Source organism: Hylobates moloch, unplaced genomic scaffold, assembly GCF_009828535.3.
Source record: "Hylobates moloch isolate HMO894 unplaced genomic scaffold, HMol_V3 SCAFFOLD_12, whole genome shotgun sequence".
Lineage (NCBI taxonomy): Eukaryota > Metazoa > Chordata > Mammalia > Primates > Hylobatidae > Hylobates > Hylobates moloch.
Genome location: NW_026652287.1, coordinates 30,875,185 through 30,896,243, shown reverse-complemented (window position 1 = coordinate 30,896,243; position 21,059 = coordinate 30,875,185). Strand labels below are relative to the sequence as shown.

Sequence of the window (21,059 nt, the reverse complement as noted above, 5' to 3'; positions counted from 1 at the left end):
TTAGACAGGTATACTTAAAAATCTTACAGAACTATATGACAGCTCTATCCACCACATAATAACTACTAGGTAGTGTGGAAATATTTTCTTAATATTCTTTATAGATGCTTTGTTTTAGAAAGAGTATAGTCATATTTAATTGAGAGAATGTAAAGCTAAACTCCTCTACAACATCTGGATATCCTCTTGCACATTTTATACATTTGAATGGCCATAATGAAATTTGCTATATTAAATAAATGGATGTTAAATTTTATAATATCTAATTAAGTAAATAATCATCTAATTTATTACCCAAATATATACTATATTCTAAATATATGGCTCTTTCTACAGGGCCTCATACCACACATCCTCAATATGTTTAATAAATTGAATACAGGTACTGAAAACAGTGTAGTGTAGTGTAGTACAGTGTAGTGAAGAAGGTAAGTGCTAGGGCTCTTGGCACCAGACTGTCTGGGTTAAAATTCTAGCTCTTACGTTACTTTTCGACCTTCAGCAAGTTACTTAACCTCTATATACCTCATTTGACCCATCTATAAATTAAGATTGATAATATGGTGCTTATATTATAGGGCTGTTGTAAATATTAAATTATTTATGAAAGGCACTTAGAAACGTGCATGCCTTGGTACACAGAAAGCACTCTTGAAGTGTTAGCTGTTATCATCAGTGTCAACATCATCGTGTTCTAAAAATATCCTGTGAAAAGTGCCTTCAGGTACAAAGGCAGAATTCCACTTATAAGTCTATTTGTTTTATTTGTTTATTATTATTACTTTGGTAGGCCACCATTTTGATGATTACTTTGTTTTAGATTTTAATACCTCGCTGAGATACACTAGAGATTGTTCTCAAACAACAAAGATTTTTTATTTTTTGAAATAAAAAGTAATAGAAAATTTAAATTCATACAGAAGCATCAGTAAATGTTAAGATCTAAGAGCCAAATGTAAAGTATAGCTTTTACTAGGATGCTGATTCAAATGAATCAACTTCAAACACACACTTTTTAGACAACTGGTATTTCTAAGATCAGTAGCTCTCAAATTTTAAGAGCCTACAGATCACCTAGGGGTCTTGTTAAAATGTAGATTCTCATCAGCAGTTTTGGGGTGGAGCCTGAGATGCTTCATTCTAACAAGCTGCCAGGTGATGCCCATGTGGTTGGTCCATGGGGTGTACTTGAGTAACAATGGGTTAGACAATACCAGAGAATGTTTTATTTATTTATTTATTTATTTTTATTTTTGAGGCAGGGTCTTACCTAGGCTGGAGTGCAGTAGTGTAATCTCGGTTCACTGCAACCTCTGCCTCGTGGGCTCAAGTGATCCTCTCACCTCAGCCTCCCGAGTAGCTGAGACCACAGGTGTGTGCAACCAAACCTGGCTAATTTTTGTATTTTTAGTGGAGATAAGGTTTTACCATGTTGCCCAGGCTGATCTCAAACTCCTGAGCTCAAGCAAGCCACCTGCCTCAGCCTCCCAAAGTGTTGGGATTACAGGCCTGAGTGACTGCACCTGGCCGATTATTGGTAATTACACTGTATATGATAAAGGCATTTATTATATAAACAAATGCTACAAAAGAAAATGTCAAAACTTTTCAGAGATGCTCAAAAATTTATGCAGGGGTGAGATGACAAGATGTCTGGAATTAATTTCAGCAAGTGACCAAAAAAATAGATGAAGCAATTGTGACAACTGGTGAATCCAGGTCTATTTTTGTGTATGTTTAAAAATTTTACAATAAAACATTTTAAAAGTACATTTCTTCTAAGAACTTAGAAAAATTTCTAATTATTTTGAAGAAAATAATTATTTGAAGCTTTTTCCTAGTCCTATATAGATTTTCTTTTTTATAGGCAAAGAAAGTATTAAGTTCAGGAAGCCCTTCAAAATAACACAGCTAATTTGTTTTTCCCAAACTTCATTTCCTATGTTAATAAGGTTTTAAAATTTTAGTATTAGAAGTTTTACATGTTTATTTTTCTTCCTTCCAACCTGCTGCTTAAGACTATCAGTTTCAACCAAGAACATCTGCTCGTTTCTTAGAACTCACTTACCTGTGGTTGCTCTGAAGTGGCTTCAGGATGTGCTCCATTTGTGACACTGGTGACATTTAAAGGAGATACTTCAACTGTGACATCATCTAGGCCTGGGATAGATGACAACTGAGAAAAGAAAATTAGTATTGGAATATGAAGATAGTACTTGCATAAATAAACACTATAAGTTTCTAGGTTTGTGTATTTTTAATAGCTGTCTTAAGTTTTAAGGCTATACAAATAGGTTCACAATATCTTTAATTTTCTATGTCATAAACTAAAAGTGAAAGACGGTCACAAATTCTTTTGAAGAACTTCTCAAAAATCTAATTTCGTTTATATAACCATTATTTTCAAAATATAGACAATCCTAGTGTAAGGACTGAGAGCCTGGTCTTTGAAGTCAGACTGTCAGGTTTAACTTTTACTACCACTCACAAGCTGTCTGATCTTGTGTAAATCTCCCTATGTCTCAATTATCTCACCTGTAAAGTGGAGATAAGAACATGTACTTAGAAAAGTTGTTGTAAAAATATTTCTATTGATAATACTTTGAAAAAAAGGGCTTTGTGCAAATTTTGAGTTTCAATTATCTAGGATATGACAAAACTCTTGTCTTTACACCTTAATGTGTGACACAGCTCATTCTTTTTTCTTCTTTGAACATTCACCACTGAATGTTATTAAAATATGTTTCTTGTATGCAAAAAAATGGGCATATTGTTGGTATTTCAACCTGAAATGGTTTAGCTTTCACTATGAAATAGTTAAGCATTTCAGGTTAGATCTGCGAGACCCATACAAACCTTCTTTTCTGAGTTCATCCTGATATCAATGACACGCATTTGTCAGATGTTTGGCTAACTTTGGGGATGACTCTATGGCCATGGAGATAACTAAGGTTAACTTGTCCATATGGTAATTTAATGTGCGACCTTGGACTCTAACTCCCTAAGAATTCCTTAAACATTAAAATAAGACACATATTCATAATAAAGAATAATAATTAAAAAAAAAACCCAATGGTAATAAGATCTCAAGCAGTAATACTCATTGAGAACTGTTGACTGATAACCATAGTTAGCACAGTGGCTATGGCCCAAATAGTTTCAAGTGGGTATGGCTGCTAGAGGAATATCTTGAACATGTTCAAGGCCGGGTTTCCAAACCAGAGAAATGTTCTAAGAGAAACACAGTTGCTGAAGTCCATAAAGAGACGTAGAAAGTACAAACTAGACATTCTGGTCATATTAAAAAGGGATATCATTTTTTTCTTCCTCATAAATATTTACAGAATATTTCTTAGTTTTATTTTGGTAAATGGACAAAGAAAATATTAATTTCAGGAAAGTGAGTCATGAAAATACACTAGTGTCTCCATAACTTTATAAACAGAAAAAACACATGTAAAAAAATATTAAAAATGAAACCAAACTAAAGACATCATTGTTATCAAAATCTTTAAGCTTTCAATCTAAAACAGTCTTCTATTTTTCTTAGTTATTATTTGCAATTTCCGATATCAAAACTGGTATTCCTCATTAGCATTTAAGGTATCTGCAAATAGAAACAGCTGATATTGTCTCTAAAATTTGCTCTGAGACATCTAAAGATTTATATTATTATTGTATTATCAAATAATAACTAGTAAAATAAATTTGGAATTTTCTATCAAATGAAGTGAACTAGATAACGGCTCAATTTGTTAACATGTTACTTGCATTATGCGTTTGCCTAGCACAGTGAAAGAAATTGCAAACCATGTGTACATTTGAATTAATGGTTCATAATGAACACCATTTTCTTTGCAACTGCAGTAAAATTAAAAACTCAACCAGTATCACTTCACAGATACAGAAGCTAAATGGAATCACTCCCACATGCAATGAAAATTAAGTATGATTAAGAAAGCTGGTATATGTACAACAAAGTTTATACTACAAATTATTGAGAAATACCAACCTTTGCATCTAAAATATTGAGAGTTGTTTCAATTTGTTGGATACGAAGTGAAAGGTCTGCCAGTTTCTGGAAAAGAAAAATTAGAGACATAAAAATAAAGACTTTAATTAAAATAAACTGTTAACAATAACTAAGGGCAGATATGAAAATATTAAAAACCATTAAATATTTGTCATATTCTAATATAGTACTGTCTTATTTACATGAGTAGGAATGAGAACTCTTCTATTACCTGTATTATAATGCTTCTCAGTTTTTTTTTTGTTTTTTTTTTAGGACGGAGTCTTGCTCTGTCACCAGGCTGGAGTGCAGTGGTGCGATTTCGGCTCCCTGCAACCCCTGCCCCCTGGGTTCAAGCGATTCTCCTGCCTCAGCCTCCCAAGTAGCTGGGACTACAGGCACGCGCCACCATGCCCAGCTAATTTTTGTATTTTTAGTAGAGATAGTGTTTCACCATGTTGGTCAGGATGGTCTTGATCTCTTGACCTCGTGATCTGCCCGCCTTGGCCTCCCAAAGTGCTGTGATTACAGGCGTGAGCCACTGCACCCAGTTGCTTCTCAGTTATTTTATAAAATTATATTCACTTATAACAACGTGACATTTTCTGCAAACTCATTATCAGAGCAGTAAACAATTGTTGAGACCAGAATATAAACAAACCAGGACAGAGCCTTTTGTTTACTACTGTACCTTTAGCGCCCAGAATAGTACCCTGACACTTAATAGGAGCTTAATAATTATTTGTTGATGAATGAAGAAATTCTTTCATAGGAAATAAAAGAATAAAAATTATTCCAAGACATGCTGCAACAAGGTCTGCCTTTATAAATTACTTAAATGCATCAGCATATACAATTCGTCCCAGATTTAAACATCCGTAGTTTGAAAAATAAAGGGGAACAGAATTGGAAGATGAGTAATTCATTTGGGAAAGAGAAGAGAAAAAACTAGAGTATTAAAACAAAATCTACCATCAAAATGCAAGATAAACCAGAGAGAAGAGCTTATCATGCTTGTTACTCTGTATAATTAAATTGTCAATGTACCTCTGTGTAAATATACACCTACACAAAGAAAGGTAACATCATAAAATATGACTTGTAAGAACATTTACTTGAAACCTCCTAAACATTATATTCAGTCACATAATCCAAGAGCAGTTAGCCAGTTTACAAGTTGGCAGATGCACAGCATCCTGATTATATTCTGGGATATTATTAAGATCATGACTATTAAGTAGAACTTTACCATCCTGTGAAATGGTCACTTTGTCCACAATTAGAGGGGGCAAAAAACTGAAAGTGGTCACAAAGCAGATAGTGCTTCTTTACAAATCACTTATTTTTAGTTTAGCATCTTGATATCCATAAAGATATAATCTACAAGTAAAGTATTAGGATCTAGTTTTCATGGTATCAAAGCTAAGTTTACCCTTGACTTCTAGAATTCATTGACATAAGGCTTTTAGGTAAACACCAATACAGGTTTATAACATGTATTATGAATGAATCCCTCTCCAAATTATAAGTGTATTCCTTAAAATCATAGAAATTTAATTTTGGCAAATCTAATCAGTCTCAATTCACTAGAGAAAAAATTCCACAGCAAATTAATATGTAAAGTGAATGATAATTTCCAACTTATTTAAAAATGGACATATTGGTTTGATTGAAGGAAACACAAAAGGAGACAAAAAATTGAATTAAAACTTTTTCTGTTTTAATATACCTATGTAAGTATTTACTTTTAAGCAATCATCATCAATATTGTAAATATTTGAGTATTTACCTTGCCACATATGGTACAGTGTATATGCAACATATCAATTGAAATCTTACACCAAATCTATAAAGTAGGATTATGCCAATTTTAAAGATGAGAAAATTGAGTCTCATACAAGTAAAATATCCCGAACTCAAACCCTCCAACTTCAGAGGCAATACACTTCATGAGATTTTTTGAGATAATTTTACATTGTTAAAACATAATGGTAAATTCTTGGGTATTGCATAGAATTTTTGTTATCCAAAGCTAACAAATGATCAATTCGTTTCTCACTAAGATGATTCTGTGCCAAAAGGAAAAGCCTTTTGCTCTTCTGATTCTGAGATGATCATTTACAAAGTGGTTCTGAACTACAGTACATGAACTAGGAAGAGAGAAAAATTCTACCTTTATGTTTATCTACTTCTAGCTTAAATTCGGCATTGTTTAAAAACATACTTAAAAAAAAAATCACCAAAGGCTGGGCACAATGGCTCATGCCTGTAATCCAAGCATTTTGGGAGGCCGAGGCAGGTGTATCATCTGAGGTCAGGAGTTCGAGACCAGCCTGGCCAACATGGTGAAACCCCAACTCTACTAAAAATACAAAAAAATTAGCCGGGTGTGGTGATGTGCGTCTGCAGTCCCAGCTACTCAGGAGGCTGAGGCAGGAGAATCGCTTGAACCCGGAAAGCGGACGTTGCAGTAAGCTGAGATCACGCCACTGCACTCCAGCTTGGGTGACGAGTGAGACTCTGTCACAAAAGAAAAAAAAAAGAAAAAAAAAAATCACAGTGGTTTTAGGATCTATGACTGTCACCAATAGAAATCATAGTTGTTTTTTTTTTATCACATCACAATTGCTGCAGATTTCTTTATACTTCAAAATTATGGTTATTAGATATACAAAAGGATTATATAATTTAATGCTTTAATAAAGAACCTACTAGTATGTCATAGTTAAAATTTTTTTTAAGTATATAACTGGTTTCTTTTGTAATCCTATGCATTTTATTTTATCCACCTGAAAACATTAATTTGGTTTCACTAGACTGTCAAAGGGTCCATGGCATGATTAAGAAAGAACTACTTTTCAAAGATAATTCAGTATAATAAATGGTTTTGTATGTTCCAATGTAATTACTGCTATAACATACCTGAATATATACTTTTTAAAGAGCCATTGTCAGGTGAAAAGGTATACCTGGGTTCATTTATGGGCTGCTGAAGTTCATTTCTAAGATGTTTATGCTTGTGGCATTTTCCTTATACAATCCCCAGACCACTATAAAACAGGTTTTTCAATGCTGGCTATATTGACATTTGTGGATGAAATATTCTTTGCTGCAGGGGACTGTCCTGTGTACTATAAGATGGGTAGCAGAATCTCTGGTCTCTATCCACTAAATGCCAGTAGCACTCCCCAGTTATTACAATCAAAGACACCTCTAGACATAGCCATATGTCCCCTGGTTGAGAGCCACTGCTCTAAATTATGGATGACTATGGATATAACATAAATAACATAATCGGTGACAGTAGCTGTTCTCACCTCTGAAAGTTTTAGCAAGAGGAAATGGAAAGGTAACAGTCTTTCCCATCCATTTAACCATCGTCTTTATGAAGACTGAAAACAAACTTGAAATGCTATGGTTTGGGATAACGGGAATTTATAAAGTCCCTGATATTTGTCAGATAAGCTGAAAGCTTGATTTACTAGCCATCTATTTCCAAGGCAGTACATTTTATAAAGTTTAAAAAAAGGACGAAAGAAGGAAATATGGAGTTACTAGTTGAATATGGAAACAAAATAAAATGCTGGTTTTTCATGGTTGTAAAGTATCTTGCTTATATATCCATTTCTCTAAAAGAGGAACAGTATTTTAAGATAATGGATCTCTTGGTATACCCCACTGTGTTGTATGTGCCCCAGAAGCCAGAAAAGGAAGCAATCAATGGTTTTATTAGGTTGTGTCTGATACTTAAGCCCAGCAGTGGTTAAAGATATAAGAGCAAATAAGGATTTAAGCAAAATATTATCTGATTAAAGGTTAAGTCCAATGGCAGGCTAAAAAAATGAATGTAGAAGATAAGCACTAAAGAAACTTTTAGGTTATGTGACAATTCTCAGCACTTTTGCTTGTACCTAAAGATTTTAGAAAAAAGAAAAATTTCAGAATATTAAAAAATTATTTAAAAATCCAATATCTTAGGCATGTAATAAGTCTGAGTTTGGCTGAGGGCGCTTGTAATCCTAGTACTTTGGGAGACCGAGGCAGGCAGATGAGCTCAGGAGTTCAAGACCAGCCTGGGCAACATAGGGAATTCCTGTCTCTACAAAAAATACAAAAAATTAGCCAGGTGTGGTGGCACGCACCTGTAGTTCCAGCTACTTGGGGTGCTGAGGCAGGAGGTCTAGGCTGCAGTGAGCTAAGATCACTCCACTCCACTCCAGCCTGGGTGACAAAGTGAGACCCTGTCTTACAAAAAAACAACAACAAAAGTTTGAATTAAAATAACATTCTGGCCAGGTGCAGTGGCTCACGCCTATAATTCTAGCACTTGGGAGGCCAAGGCCGAGGGATCACTTAAGCCCAAGAGTTGGAGACCAGCCTAGATAATGTAGTGAGATGCCATCTCTAACACACACACACACACACACACACACACACACACAAAATTAGCCGGGTGTGGTGACAAATGCCTATAGTCCAAGCTTCTAGGGAGGCTGAGGTGGGAGGATCACTTGAGCCCAAGAAGTTGAGGTTGCCCTGAGCTGTGATCACGCCACTGCACTCCAGCCTCGGTGATAGGGCAAGACCCCGTCTCGGGGGGAAAAGAAAAAAAAATTATAAAAAAACAAACAAACAAAAAACTAAAGTAACACATTTGACACTCCTGTATACAAAGTACCTTTGACTTTAAAATTCACTATAAGGTTAAATGCTCAGGTTTCACCTGCAATATGCATAGAGCTTATGTTGCTTCCCGCCAACCCCTCAAAATTTGCAGTCCCAATGGATGACCATAAGATTTTGCTGACTAAAGCAAGAATAAAAATGCTCACTGGGGATTTGTGACAGAAGAGGAGATGACCCTAAGTACCTCTGTAATGTGGGTCTGATTCTACTACTTTCTCTGTCATCTAATCTCTCTTCTACTCTGGTGCCAATCACTGGAAGAGTTACAAAAGTAGCCTAATACGCAGAAAGTTTTTGCAAAGTTGAATTCTTCACAGAATGCAGTTTTATACACTTCTCTTTAGTGAAGAACTCTAAAAACAGTGCCACTGATGAAGAAAGAAGCCTAGCAATTTGTTTCAAACTTAATTCTGGCTTGAGGGTTTATCTGTGACTGAAGTTGTTTAAGTTTGGGTTTGGTTCAAACCAGATCCTGTCGGGCGGTGGGAAAAGTTTTCTTTTTCCTTCCAGTTCACTCTCAGTTCAAAAACTAACAGTTGAGGTTCCTCTTTTTTTGAGAGAAACAGTCAGTTGGTTCTTGTTTGAGGCTTTAAATAAATAAGGACTAGAGGCCTATTAGGCACTATTAACAAAAACATTTCAAAACACCAAAGTGACTTTAACTTGGGAGAAAATGGCACCTTACATTTGAATACATATATCTTCGGAATTGACATAAAATATATTACATCAAATAGACATAGCATAGCAAAGAAGTGAATATGAGTCTAAAAATAGATTTTAATACAGCTATAAGAGGGTACTTGTACTGCACTCTCTCACTTGAAATTGATATAAGCATGCTTCTTAATCAGATAAAGCAGTGCAATGTAAGAAAGTAATGAGATATTGACTTTTCCAGTTAAAAAATCAGTGGGAATCCAGTTCTGCTACTTTCTATCTGTGTATGTGCAGCTAATGCAGCTACAACTACTGGGGGCATGCAAAGATATGTTGAATGAATGAATGACTAAGCAAATGATTTAAACTTCTCTACATCTTAGTTTCTATATCTGTATGAGTGGGATAACTAAACCTCTCTCAAAGGGCTGACTGCGATGATTAAATACACATAAAGCACTTAGTATGATGCCCAGCACAGAGTAAGTACACAATAAATATTAGTTGTCATCTCATTGAGCAGTCTCCAGCTGACATGAATATCCAAATTGCTAAAATATATATTGTATAAAATCAGTTACAGTCAACCCTAGATTATCATACATAAAGGAGAAAAAGGTGGGACAACAGCAAGATGGGGGAATAGGACTTTCCAGCACTGATCCTCCCACAGAAACATCCATTTGAAAAACTATTCACGCACGAAAATACATTCTCAAGAGCTAAGGAAACCAGGTGAGAAATTACAGCACTGAGTGTAGCACAAAAATAAGAAAAAATACATTGAAGAGGGTAAGAAGGACAGTTTTACAGAACTCATGTCACCCTTCCCCCAACTCCAGGCAGCACAGCATGGAGAGAGATACCCTCCAGATGGGTGAAGGAGAGGCAGTGAGCACAGGACTTTGCCTTGGACCACAACACCAGGCCCACCCCAGTAGAACTCAGTGCTAAGCAAGCCCCCTCAGCCCAGACTCCAGGCTGACACCTGCAGGCGAAGCCTTTAGGCCCATCCTGGCACTAGGCTGGATCACCCAGTCCTGAGTTCTAGGCTGGTCCCACTGGGACCCTAGGCTCCAGACCAGCTCAAGGCTCAGAACAGTCCCAGCACCAGGCAAGACTGCATAGATTGTCTCCAGGTCTGCTCTAGGGGCAGGCCAGCCCCAGTGGCCCTAGGTTCTAGACCACTCCCAGCACAAGGCTGTGCTCCATGGGCCCAAGGTTCAGGCCCACTCCAGCACCAGGTCAGCTCCTGCAGATATAGGTTCCAGGCCTGACCAGTGCCAAGTCAGCTCCTGTGGCCCCAGTCTGGCTCCTGCAGCCCATACCCTAGTGGAAGTAGAGTTTAGGCCCATCCCAGCAGGCCCTTCTGTTGGGCTGGCACCCATAGACACAGGCTCCAGGACCATCCCTGTGGACTCAAGTTCAAGGCTAGCCACTATTGCCCTAGGACCCAGGCCAGGCCCATGTAGCCCAAGTTACCAGGCCAGTACCTATAATCCCAGGCTCCAGTCTGGCCCCTGTGACCCCAGGCTGCACACTTGCCCCAGCACCAAGCTGGCCCCAGAAAAATCCCTGTGGTGAGTCAGGGTCTAGGTATGTTCCAGCAGACCCAGAGTCTGGGACCACCCCAGTAGATTGCATTGCCAGACTGGCCCCCATGGACGGAGGCTTCAGGACCACTCCTGCAGACTCAGGCTCCAGGCTAGTCACAGCACAACCAGGACCCAGGCCCACCCCCACATACTCTGGCTCCAGGTCCATCCCGGGGGTTCCAAGCACCAGGCCCACCTTGGAACCTGGCCAGACACTGCAGACTCAGGCTTAAGGCTCACCCCAGTGCCAGACCAGCCCCTGCAGACTTAGGCTTCAAGTTGGAACCCTAAGGATCTAGGCACACCCCTATAGGGCTAATCAGCAGGACCACCCCAGTGGATCAGGCTCCAGAAACAACCCTACGAACCCAGGCACCAGGCCAGCCTACCAAAGGACTCCAGCAGCAAGCCTGCCATGCACCACAACAGATGGCCTGTCTAGAACCTCTGGATGGGCTTACTGGTGAAGGGCTTTCCCAGACAAAGCCAGTCTGCAAAGACTGGAGTAAGTCCTTACTTCTTCAAACACACAAATACCAACACATGGCCACAAAGACCAAGGATAATCAGAGAAACACGTCACTACCAAACAAACAAAATAAATCACCAGTAACTGACCCTTCTTCACAACAAATCCAAAATTATTGTTTTAGGGAAACTCAGTGGACTTCAGGAAAATTCAGAGAAACAATTCAATGAAATTAAGAAAATAATAAATGACCAAAATGAGAAATGTAACAGAAAGATTGGAATTATTTAAAAAAAAATCAAACAGAAATTTTAGAGCTGAAAAAAAATGTATAGAGTCAAATTCAGAATATTCTAATACTGTCATGGTGATTACATCACTTATAGCTTTAGTATGAAAGTTAACAGACAAAACTATTAAAAATAATAATAGCTACAATAACTTGTTCAGGGATATGCAGTATAAAAAGATGTACATTGCAAAATCAGAAACAAAATGTGGAGAGGTGGAGTAAAAGTGCAGAGGTTTTTTTATGTTATCAATTATGTTATTATCAGTTTAAAATAGCCTGTTATAACATGTTTAATGTGAGCCTCATGGGAACAACAAAGCAAAAACCTAATAGTAAATACATAAAAGATAAAAAGTAAGGAATCAAAGTATATCACTAGAGACAATCATCTAATCACAAAAGAAGACAGCAAGAGTGGAAGAAAGGAACAAAAGATCTATAAAGCAACTAGAAAACAATGAACAGAATCGCAGCAGTAAGTCCTTACCTATCAATAATTACCCTGAATGTAAATGGACTAAATTCTCTGATCAAGAGACACAGATTGACTGAATAGATACAAAAATAAGACCCAACTACATGCTGTGTACAAGAGACTCACTGCACCTTTAAAAAATGGACACACACAGATTGAAGTGAAAGAATGGAAAAGAGCTCAGCACAGTGGCTCACATTTGTAATCCCAGAACTTTGGGATGCCAAGGCGGGAGGATCCCCTGAACTCAGGAGTTTGAGACTAGCCTGGGCAACATGGTGAGATGCCGTCTCTACAAACACCATAGACGTATCAGCCAGGCAGAAAATCAGTAATGAAACACTGGCCCTAACAGACATATGTAGAAAATTCAATAAAACAGCAACAGAATACACATTCTTCTCAAGGGCACACAAAACATTCTCCAGGTTATATGATATGCCACAAAACAAGTTTTAATACATTTAAGGAGACTGAAATCATATCAAGTATCTTTTCTGACCATATTGGTTTGAAACTAGAAATCAATAATAGAAGGAATCTTGAAAAAAATCATAAATATCTGGAAATTAAATAACATGCTCCTAAACAACCAATAGGTCAAATAAAAGGGAAATTAAAAATATTTTGAGACAAATGAAAATGGACATACAACACATCAATACTTATGGGAGGTGGCAAAAGCAGTTTTAAGAGGAAAGGAAGCTTCAGCAATAAAGACCTGTAACAAAAAAGATGAAAGATCCAAAGTAAACATCCTAGTGTTATAACTCAAGGAATAGAAGAACAAATAAAACCCAAAGTTAGTAGAAGGAAAAAAATAATAATGATCGGAACAGAAAAAAATGAAAGAGACTAGAAAAACAATAGAAAAGATCAATGAAACTAAGAGCTGGATTTTTGAAAAGATAAACAAAATCCACAAACTTTTAGCTAGATTAAGAAAAGGAGAAGATTCAAATGATATCAGAAATGAAAGAGAGGTTACAACTGATACCACAGAAATACAAAGAATTGCATTTTTCAGCCACAGAGTGCAACGCAGCTCAGTGACCTTATAAATGCTAATGAACTTAAGGTCTGATGTGTGTTTGAAACAATCAGCGAAGCTTTTCTTTTTTTCTTTTTTTTGTTTTGTTTTTTTAAGATGGAGTCTTGCTCTGTCACCCAGGCTGGAGTGCAATGGTGCAATCTTGGCTCACTGCAACCTCCATCTCCCAGGTTCAAGCGATTCTCCTGCCTCAGCCTCCCAAGTAGCTGGGAATACAGGTGTGCACCACCACGCCCAGTTAATTTTTGTATTTTTAGTAGAGACAGGGTTCCACCATGTTGGCCAGGCTGGTCTCGAACTCTTAGCTTCAGGTGATCTGCCCACCTGGGCCCAAAGTGCTGGGATTACAGGTGTGGGCCACCGTGCCCTACCCATCAAAGCTTTTCAAGTACATAAGAAGTATCTGAATATCCCAATTTTCTACAGGAATGTTTAGATGCGAATTTTTTGTTTCTGTCCTGTGGTTGAGTTGGTGCCACAGAGAATTTCCATAAAATTCAATTTCATTATTTAAAATAGTTTTTTTTTTAACTAGTTTTTCTATCAACCGGCCCCAGTTTGAAACTTGACACAGTGTTAACACAAAAGAGCAAGTACTTAATCTTCGTTCACATACTCTACCTACAAAGACATGACCTACAGTAGTTCTTCAAGCAGGTCAGTTTTAGGAGACATTAATTCTATCTAACTAGACTAGCTATTTCACAACTATGCAAGACAACTTTATAAACTTTGCTTTAACTTACAAAGGTCATTTAATAATCCCATTGTTTTGACGATTCTAAAGATTGTAAGTTTATTTTTACAGTCTACTCTTAAATATTACTGTTGAGGCATATATATGGCAATGGTGGACTTAATTCTAAGATATCTGAACATCTGTAGTAAAATATGAAGCTACCTTCATTTGGTTGATATGCTAAAGACATTTTAAAAAGTATCTTATTTTTTAAAAACTTGGTTTGTGTGTTTTGTATGCTCAGGAATTTTTCCACAGTACTGGAGATCATTGTAGTGATTAATTTTGGCCCTTTTGACAGAAAACAGAACAATGGATTCCTAGGGATAAAAAAGGGGTGACTGCAAAGGAGCATGAGGGAATTTTTGGAGTGATTCTATATCTTGTTCTACAACTATTCTACATCTTGATTATGGTATGACTATGCATTTGTCAAATCTCATACTTAACAGTAAATTTTACTGAATATAAGTTCACACTCCAATAAACATGACTTTACAATTAAAACAAAAGAAATATGAAAGCTCATAAGAGATTGCCATGACCAATTATATGCCAACAGATTGGATAACCTAGAATGGATAAGTTCCTAGACACATACAATCTATCAAGACTAAATCATAAAGAAATAGGTAATCCGAACAGACCAATAATAAGTAAAGAGATCGAATCAGTAGTTAAGTCTCCCACTAAACAAAACCCCCAGGACTTGATGGCTTCACTACTGAATTCTACCAAACACTTAAAGAAGAACTAACACAAATCCTTCTCAAACTCTTCCAAAATACTGAAGAGGAGGGAAAACTTTCAAACTCGATTTAGGAGGCCAGCATTATCCTGATTCCAAAGCCAGACAAATACACTACAAGAAAAGAAAATCAAAGGTCAATATCCCCAATGAACATAGAAGCAAAAATCTTCTACAAAATACTGGCAAGCTGAATACAACAGCGCATTAAAAAGGTCATTCACCATGATCAAGTCAGATTTATCCCTGGGATGCAAGGATGGCTCAACATATGCAAATAAGTAAACGTGATACAACACATTAACAGAATGAAAGACAAAAACCGTATGATCATCTCAATAGATAGAACAAAGGTATCTGACAAAATTCAACATCCTTTGATGATAAAAACTCTCGACAAATTAGGTATAGAAAGAATCAACCTCAACACAATGAAGGCCATTTATGACAAGCCCACGGCTAGCATCATACGCAGTGGTGAAAACTGAAAGTTTTTCCTCTAAGATGAGGGACAAGACAAGGATATTCACTCTTACCTCTTCTATTCAACATAGTACTAGAAGTCCTAGCTACAACAATTAGGCAAGAGGGAAAAATAAAAGGCACTGAAATTGGAAAAAAGGAAATCAAATTGTTTCTGTTCGCAGATGGCATGCTCTTATATATTGAAAATCTTATAAAAAAATTCCGGCCGGGCGTGGTGGCTCACGCTTGTAATCCCAGCACTTTGGGAGGCTGAGGCGGGTGGATCACGAGGTCAGGAAATCGAGACCACGGTGAAACCCTGTCTCTACTAAAAATACAAAAAAATTAGCCGGGCGTAGTGGCGGGCGCCTGTAGTCCCAGCTACTTGGAGAGGCTGAGGCAGGAGAATGGCGTGAACCTGGGAGGCGGAGCTTGCAGTGAGCCGAGAGCGCGCCACTGCACTCCAGCCTGGGCGACAGAGCAAGACTCCGTCTCAAAAAAAAAAAAAAAAAAAAAAAATTCCACCAAAAAATTGTTAGAACTAACAAACTACTTTGGTAAAGCTGCAGGATATAAAATCAACATACAAAAATCAGTAGCATTTCTATACACTAAAAGTAAACTATCTGAAAAAAAAAGAAAAAAAATCTCATTTACAATAGCTACAAAAAAAATACATAGGGGTAAATTTAACCAGGGAGGTGAAAGATCTGTACACTGAAAACTATAATACATTGATGAAAAAAATTGAAGAAGACACAAATAAATGGAAAGATAACGTGTGTTCATGGATTGGAAACATGAATGTTGTTATAAGGTCAACACCACTCAAAGCAATCTACAGACTCAATGCAATCCCTATCAATTTTCCAATAATATTTTCACAGTAATAGAAAAAACAATCCTAAAATTCATACTGAACCACAAAAGACCCTGAACAGGCAATGCAATATTAAGCCAGAAAAACAAAGCCAGAGAGATCACACTCTCTGATGTGAAAATCTACTACAAAGCTACAGTAATCAAAACAGCCATAGACCAAGGGAACAGAATAAAGAGCCCAGAACTAAATCCATGCATTTAAAGTCAATTGATTTTTGAGAAAGATGTTAAGAACACAGAAAAGACAGTTACAGAAACATATTTTTCACAGATGTTAAGAACAACAGTCTCAATAAATCGTGTTGGGACAACTGGATATCCACATGCAGAATGAAATTAGACCCTCATCCTTTACCATATTAAAAAAAATTAACACGAAAAGGATTCAAGATTTAAATGTAAGACCTGAAACTGTAAAACTACTAGAAGAAAACATATGGGGAAAGTTCCACGACACTGGTCTGGGCAATGACTTTTTTGGATGTAAACTCCAAAGCACTGGTAACAAAACCAAAAATAAATAAATGGGATTACATCACACTAAGAAGTTTGTAGGATCTGGATTTTAAATTATTTTTTAAAAATTATTTTAAAAGACTATGAGGCTTTTGCACAGCCAATGAAACCATCAATAGAGTGAAGAGACAACCTATGGAATGGGAGACTATATTTGGAAACCATATATGTGATGAAGGGTTAATATCCAAAATATGCAAATAATAGCAAAAAAAAAATCACATTAAAAAATGGGCAATAGATTTTTTTTTGAGACACAGTCTCGCTCTGTTGCCCAAGCTGGACTGCAGCCCTGCAACCTCCGCCTCCCAGGTTCAAGTGAGCCTCCCGAGTAGCTGGGATTACAGGTGCCTGCCACCATGCCTGGCTAATTTTTGTATTTTTAGTAGAGACAGGGTTTCACCATGTTGGCCAGGCTAGTCTTGAACTCTTGATCTCAAGTGATCCGCCCGCCTTGGCATCCCAAAGTGCTGGAATTACAGGCATGAACTACTGCGCCAGACAATAAACCTTAATAGATATTTCTGAAAAGAAGACATACATATGGCCAACAGGTATATGAAAAAATACTCAACATCACTAATTATTAGGGAAATGCAAATTAAAAGCACAATGAGGTATTACCTCATAACTGCTAGAAAGGCTATTATCAAAAACATAAAAGATCACAAGTGTTAATGAGGATGTGTAGAAAAGGGAACCTCTGTACACTGTTGGTGGGAATGTAAATTAGTACAGCTATTATAGAACATAGTATAGAGGTTCCACAAAAAATTAAAAATAGAACTACTATATGATCCAGCAATCCCACTTCTGGGTATATATCCAAAGGATGTAAAATTAGTACATTCAAGAGACATCTGTACTTGAAAGTTCACTGCAACATTATTCACAATAGCCAAGATATGGAATCAAAAGTGTCCATCAATGGATGAATGGATTAAAAAAAGTGGTATATATACACAATGGAATAATATTCAGCCTTAAAAAAGAATGAAATTCTGTCATTTGTGACAACATGAACTTGGAAGACATTGTGTTAAGTGAAATAAGCCAGTCAAACAGAGACAGATACTGAATGATCTCACTTATATACGCAGGATAAAAAAGTACAACTCACAGAAATACTGAGTAGAATGGTGGTTAGCAGGGGCTTGGGGTTAAAAGGATTGGGGAGATGCGGTCAAAGGATACAAAATTTCAGTCAGGCAGGAGGAGTAAGTTCAAGAGATCGCCTATATGTCATGGTGACTGCTGTTAATAACAATATATTGTATTGAAAATTGCTAAGAGAAGCGATTTTAAGTGTGCTCACCACAAAAAAAAGTAAGTACGTGAGGCATTGCTTATGTTAAATAGCTTGGTTTGGCCATTCCACAATGCATTCATATATCAAAACATCATGTTGTACAGCATAAAAAAACAATTTTTACCTGTCAATTTGAATAAAGAAATAAGATTTTTGAAAAAGGAAAAAAGGCAATAGACTACCTTTAAACTTCATGAGGTTTTGATGAACAAACTTTCCCTAGAGTTCAAAGAAGTACTAGAATACAGATACAGCCAGAACAGCTGCAGAGAAGTTGAGAGAGGAACAGGAGGAGGTTAAAGAGTGACTCATGAGGCTTTGATCATAATCTATCAATAAATGAGATGACTATTGTTTTCTTTGATCTAGTTGTCAGTAAACAGCTCTCATTCAAGAACCATTAGGCACTACAAAGGTGAAGGGCTATCCCTGTTTCAGGACAGCTCAAACAAGTTGCTTTCATAGGTGTGTTTACTCGTTGCTTTGTTCTTTATTTTTCAGCTTGATGATAAGGGCTATGGGGATAAGAGTATTTGCTCCCTTCTGCTAGTAATCCTGGGACAGTCCCTTTCCAGATACTTCTCCATCTTGCCCTGGTATAAAAATTGAAGGGTGAAAACGTCGGCTTACTGGTTTTTATTCAGTCAATTTTATATCCTAAATTATTTAGAGATAGCAGGACGAAATAAAACTGATTGGAAGCAAACACCTAGTTTCTGGCCATTAACATATAAAACTAAATTGAATTGAGCCCCTTACTCTACAAATTACTATATTTTACTTTGTCTTAGAAGGCAGAAGAAATGTTGATAATTAGACAAAACAATAACTGGAATTTCATACAAGTAAAAAATAGTTTTCCCATCTCCATGCAATTTTTATTAATAGTAACACACTTAACAAAAACTCTAATTGCTAAGGCTATATCTTACATAAGACAGAATGTTCGACAGACTTACTTGTGAATTATCTAAGTCCCATAATTTACTTTTCTCTTTCCTTAAATGCAGTTTCAACCCATGGTTCCCATTATCTTCCCCATCCTCTTTTGGCTTTTTAAAAGACAGGGATTCCCTGGATCCTGGATCTAGTACCTAATCCTCTTTTTTAAAACAAAAACAAAAACAAAACACTGAGTTTCTCTATGTTGTCCAGTCTCATCTCAAATTCCCGGGCGCAAGTGATCCTTCTGCCTCTGCCTCTGCCTCCCGAGTAGCTGGGATTACAGGTGCGCACTGCTGTGCCAGTTCTGGCACCTAATCCCTAGTTGGGTACTTAATCCTCACATCACAAGTCATTTGCAGAAAATATTTTTATTTCTATAATCATATTTGATGCCAAAGTTATGTTTCTAGGCTATCTCCTCTAGCCATCTTTTAGATCCAGAATGTAAAATAAATTTAAACAATGTGGTTTTGGGGTATGTGAACGAATAACAAATTGCAAAATAAAAAATATTTTCAACTGTGAAATTTTAGAAGCCGGGCGCGGTGGCTCACGCCTGTAATCCCAGCACTTTGGGAGGCCAAGGCTGGTGGATCACCCAAGGTCAGGAGTTCGAGACCAGCCTGACCAACATGGTGAAACCCCGTTTCTACTAAATATAAAAAATTAGCCAGGCATGGTGGCGCATGCCTGTAATCCCAGCTACTCAGGAGGCTGAGGCAGAAGAATCGCTTGAACCCGGGAGGCAGAGGTTGCAATGAGCCGAGATCGCGCCACTGCACTCTAGCTTGGGTGACAGAGACCCTGTCTCAAAAAAAAAAAAAAAAAAACAATTTAGATTTCCTATTGTTCCCTTTAATTGCAATAAGCCTGACTGAACTATCTCACAAGGACCTCTAGAACACTAACTCAGTAGAGGAGGGGTGCAGGATTGATTGTAACAGAGTAAAAGAGAACTTAAGGTGTGTTAACACAATTGAGTGATGAGAGGTCATGGTACATGAATAAAGACTGTAATTCTTGTTTTACTCCATTTGTCAATCTCAGCAGTGAAAGGTGATTTCCAGGCGACTCTATAAACCAGTATCACCGGACCTACCTCCTCACAAACTGTAGAAAAGCGGTTGAGGAATTGTACAGTGTGCACCACAAATTGGTTTAGAAAAGCCACCGTTCTTTTCTGTTGAATAGCTGGCACCTGTGTTACGTAAAAACAAACATGGTTCATACAGGAGGAACGTACACAGTGCAAATCTTTTCATATTTGGACATAATCACGAGGCACTTTGCTGTGTGATATGAATTTCTTGAAGGACTGGAAATAGTCATTAACTTGTTTTCCTAAACTGTGGGTGGGGTGTCCGAAGATGACAGAGGTGCATAAAAGTTTGAGAACAGGCTCTAGACTCACTGGTACGAATTTTGGCAGGCAAAAAGCAACACACATAAACACACACAAAATCTTGGGGGCTGAATAAGAGGTGGGGCTAGCTATCGCAACCGGCGTGTGTCGCCAGTGGCACAGAGACACGCGAGATGGGAAGCGAAAGTTGGGAGATGCACACCATCTCCTTAATCAGCTCAGGAGGGACCCCATTTCAAGGTGGACTGTGGGGCTCTCCCTCCTAAGGCCGGCAGAAGGGCCCGGGGCCGTGACAGGGTGGGGACCCGGAAGGTGGGGGTCTCCCCGGAAAGCTGCGTCTTCCCCATCCTCCTCCCGGCTCGTCGGGAGTCTAGCACCGTCTTTTACAAACCTTGGTCAGGTCTATGCCTGACCCCATGAGAGGAAGCCCGTCCTCATCCATCTCCTCAGCGGGCGGGGGACCCCGAGTTCATCCACAAACCCCCCCCAGATGGGGCCCGCCCAACCCGGTAATCACGTCTCAACTTTCCCCCCAAGTCCCCGCCTCCCGGGCCCTTCCCGCCGGAAGAAAACGCCTCCACTCACTAATCACTCGGCGGCTTCCGGAGAGCCCGCCTCCTCGCTCGGCATTCTGGGATTGGTAGTTTCAGTCCAGATTGTGACGTCAATTTCGGGGTGGCGCGCGGTGGTGCAAGGATGCAGTTAGAGCAGTAAAATCTTAGAAAGGAGGCAAAAAAACAAAACAAAACAAAACAAAAAGCCAGAAGTTGCGTCCTTTTGAGGTTATCCCTACTTAGTCCTGTCTGTTATATAATAACTCCGTCATTCCTTGAGAAACGATTTTTTTTTTTT

General features: G+C 37.9%; 1 protein-coding gene across 2 annotated transcripts in view; it reads right to left on the bottom strand.

The window, feature by feature from the left end:
- The window catches only part of WASHC3 (WASH complex subunit 3), a 49,754-nt gene extending 28,943 nt beyond the window's left edge, over positions 1–20,811 (bottom strand). The window contains exons 1-4 of one of the 2 annotated variants that reach the window (XM_032168878.1): positions 20,599–20,811; positions 19,944–20,042; positions 4,013–4,078; positions 2,069–2,176 (exon numbers count right to left, since the gene is read on the bottom strand). In XM_032168878.1, coding sequence (XP_032024769.1) covers positions 2,069–2,176; positions 4,013–4,078; positions 19,944–20,042; positions 20,599–20,649 — 324 coding nt within the window. In that variant the 5' untranslated portion in view covers positions 20,650–20,811. The remainder of the gene's footprint in view (positions 1–2,068; positions 2,177–4,012; positions 4,079–19,943; positions 20,043–20,598) is intronic. The other variant, XM_032168877.2, reaches the window with a different exon arrangement.
- Positions 20,812–21,059: the final 248 nt, after the last annotated feature.